Source organism: Bombyx mori, chromosome 17, assembly GCF_030269925.1.
Source record: "Bombyx mori chromosome 17, ASM3026992v2".
NCBI lineage: Eukaryota > Metazoa > Arthropoda > Insecta > Lepidoptera > Bombycidae > Bombyx > Bombyx mori.
Genome location: NC_085123.1, coordinates 4330667 through 4333153, shown reverse-complemented (window position 1 = coordinate 4333153; position 2487 = coordinate 4330667). Strand labels below are relative to the sequence as shown.

Genomic DNA, 2487 nt, shown 5'->3' with positions numbered 1-2487 from the left:
CAATTTTAAATGTAATATTATAAACAATAATAAAGAATAATATAAATTGATTTTAATAAACGTACCAAGACAATCATTTTCACGAACAAAGTAATTCAGCAACACAAAACGATATTGTAGAAATAGTAAATACTCAAATCCTAAAAGTAATACATTTAACAAATAAAATTTAATTTTAATATTGTAAGAATAGGGTAGTAAAAAAAACTTACATGGCATCGCACACGATCGCTCGAGCACGATCGGTTGACACTTATCAAGCGATAATCGGCGGAACCGAAGTAGCAAAACGCAAGCGATAATGTGCACTATGACATGGCTAAGCGACGTAATGCATAACGATAAACGTATGAATATAGCTGAACTTACATACCTGAACTGGATGCACACTTCGTAGTAATAAAAATATAGGTAATAATAATGCGCGAGGTTGCATGCGGCTCTCAAACTTTTAACAGTTGACTTCTTATTAGAGCAAACTTTAAAGAATAATGAAAAGAAAATAAATTTTGTGTGATAAAAAATACTTAATAAAAAGAAATCTTGATTATTATTCAGGTTATCTTCTTCAAATCCCTTTCCTCTTTTATAAAAAATATCGGGGATGTATCTGATTTGCGGGCCATTATTTTACAATGTTTTACCCAAATATATTGGAAATTATTATCCTTCGCGAGCGACTTTGCTTTGTTTAATAATGTTTTATTACGCTGCGTCAAATGGTCGTTCAGATAAAAAATTCCCTCTCCTCGTATACCCAAGTCCGAGAGACTGTTCTTCTTAATTTTACGAGCTAAAGCGATAAGTTCCTCCTTACGATACCTATTGTTGAACGCAACAATAATAGATCTTTCAGCCTTCAGCACACGAGTTGGGATACGTGCAATGTAATTAATTTCCTCTTTCTTAATGGAAGTATTATAAAGTTGGCCGATACAGCTGACGACATCATATAGATTTTCACCCTTCTTTTCCGGTATACCACGGATCTCCACGTTATTCGCACGGGCCCACTGGTCCCGGTCCTGTAGCTCATTGTTCAACCTGGTAATTTCGTCACGAAGAGCAGGAACCTCACTGCCGACCTTTTCAACTGTACATATCCTAGAGCCCAAGTCCTGCACCGTGTTCGAGAGATCACCAGTGAGTTGATATGCCAGCTCGAGGGAATTCTTGAGATCGCCTATTTCAGCCTTGATGCTCCTGATGTCTTCCACCACCGTTGCTAACGGAGCCAGTCGAGATAGGATTTGACTAAGTTGTTCCTGTATTGAGTCCTGGGGCCCTTTACACTTCAGGCACCGCCAGGTATTTTTCCGTTCACCTAATCTGCGATAGCCGGATTCCGTCACTCCAGAACATGGAAAATCATAATGATTCTTGCAAATGCTGCATATTGTTCCGTCGGTGTGTTGAGTACCACAATTCGCACAGGTATGCATTTTAAGAAGTGATAGTGATAATAACAAAAAGTTAAAATATTTATAAAAGTTTGAGAAACTGATTAAGAGACGAAGCGATACAAGCGTGCGTATTCTTAGGTGGCCACGAGGCGTATGCGGGCGGAATGTCATCGATGCATCCAGGGTAACGCCCAGGTACTTGACCTTCCTGGCCCCGGGGTATGGGTTGTCTAAAGAGAGTAATCGGGGGTGTGAGATTCCTCCTCCTAATCCGGGAGGAAATCCGTGAGGAGCTTCCCCTCTGAAATAGCACCGCAGTACTTTTCGATGGGTTGATGTCTATGCGCCATTTTCGGAACCACTGTCCTAGGGCTAGGGCTGCGCTCTGAAGCTTCTTCGCGATTAGGGACTTATTTCTACTAGAATAGTAAACAGTCGTGTCGTCGGCGAATAAAGCTTAATGGGTCGGCGGCGACCGGGGAATATCGTTGACGAATAAGCTAAATAGGAGGGGTGATAGGACAGAGCCTTGTGGGACTCCAGCTGTGAGAGGTCGTGGGGAGGAGCGGGTACCCTCGACTCGATATCGAAAAGAGCGGTTCGACAAGAAGTCCCGTATGATGAGCACGAGACTATCCGGCACGCCCATGTTGAATAGTTTGAAAATCAAACCATTGTGCCAGATTTTGTCGAACGCTTTTGCGACGTCGAAGAAGAGAGCTCCCGTGTATAACGGTTTTGGTCGATTAAGCCCCACAAGAATGTGCTCCGTGAGGCGGTGCACCTGTTGAACGCATGAGTGATTTGTACGGAATCCGAATTGTTCATCGATGAGAATGCCCTTGGATGAGACGAAGTCTCTGAGGCGTTTGTAGATCAGACGCTCATACAGTTTGCCTAGAGACATGAGGAGGCTAATCGGGCGGTAGCTCGTCGGATGATTTTTTGGTTTACCGGGCTTATGTATGCCGATAACGTCCGCTTCTTTCCACACCGCGGGAAAGATACAGTTCGCCATAGCGGCATTGAAAATAGATGCCAACATCACGATGAGTTGGACGGGTAGAAGTTTAATAACGCGGTT

The 2487-nt window shown here is 42.7% G+C and overlaps 1 protein-coding gene across 1 annotated transcript; it reads right to left on the bottom strand.

Moving 5' to 3' along the window:
• Nucleotides 1–554: 554 nt before the first annotated feature.
• On the bottom strand, nt 555–1442 carry LOC119629785 (uncharacterized). Its single transcript, XM_038016956.1, has one exon. It carries the CDS (start codon nt 1440–1442, stop codon nt 555–557), a length of 888 nt encoding a protein of 295 aa, XP_037872884.1.
• Between the last annotated feature and the right edge of the window lie 1045 nt (nt 1443–2487).

Coding starts and splice junctions, on each gene's coding strand:
- LOC119629785 (XM_038016956.1), bottom strand. CDS start 1,442: ATGCATACCTGTGCGAATTGTGGTACTCAACACACCGACGGAACAATA.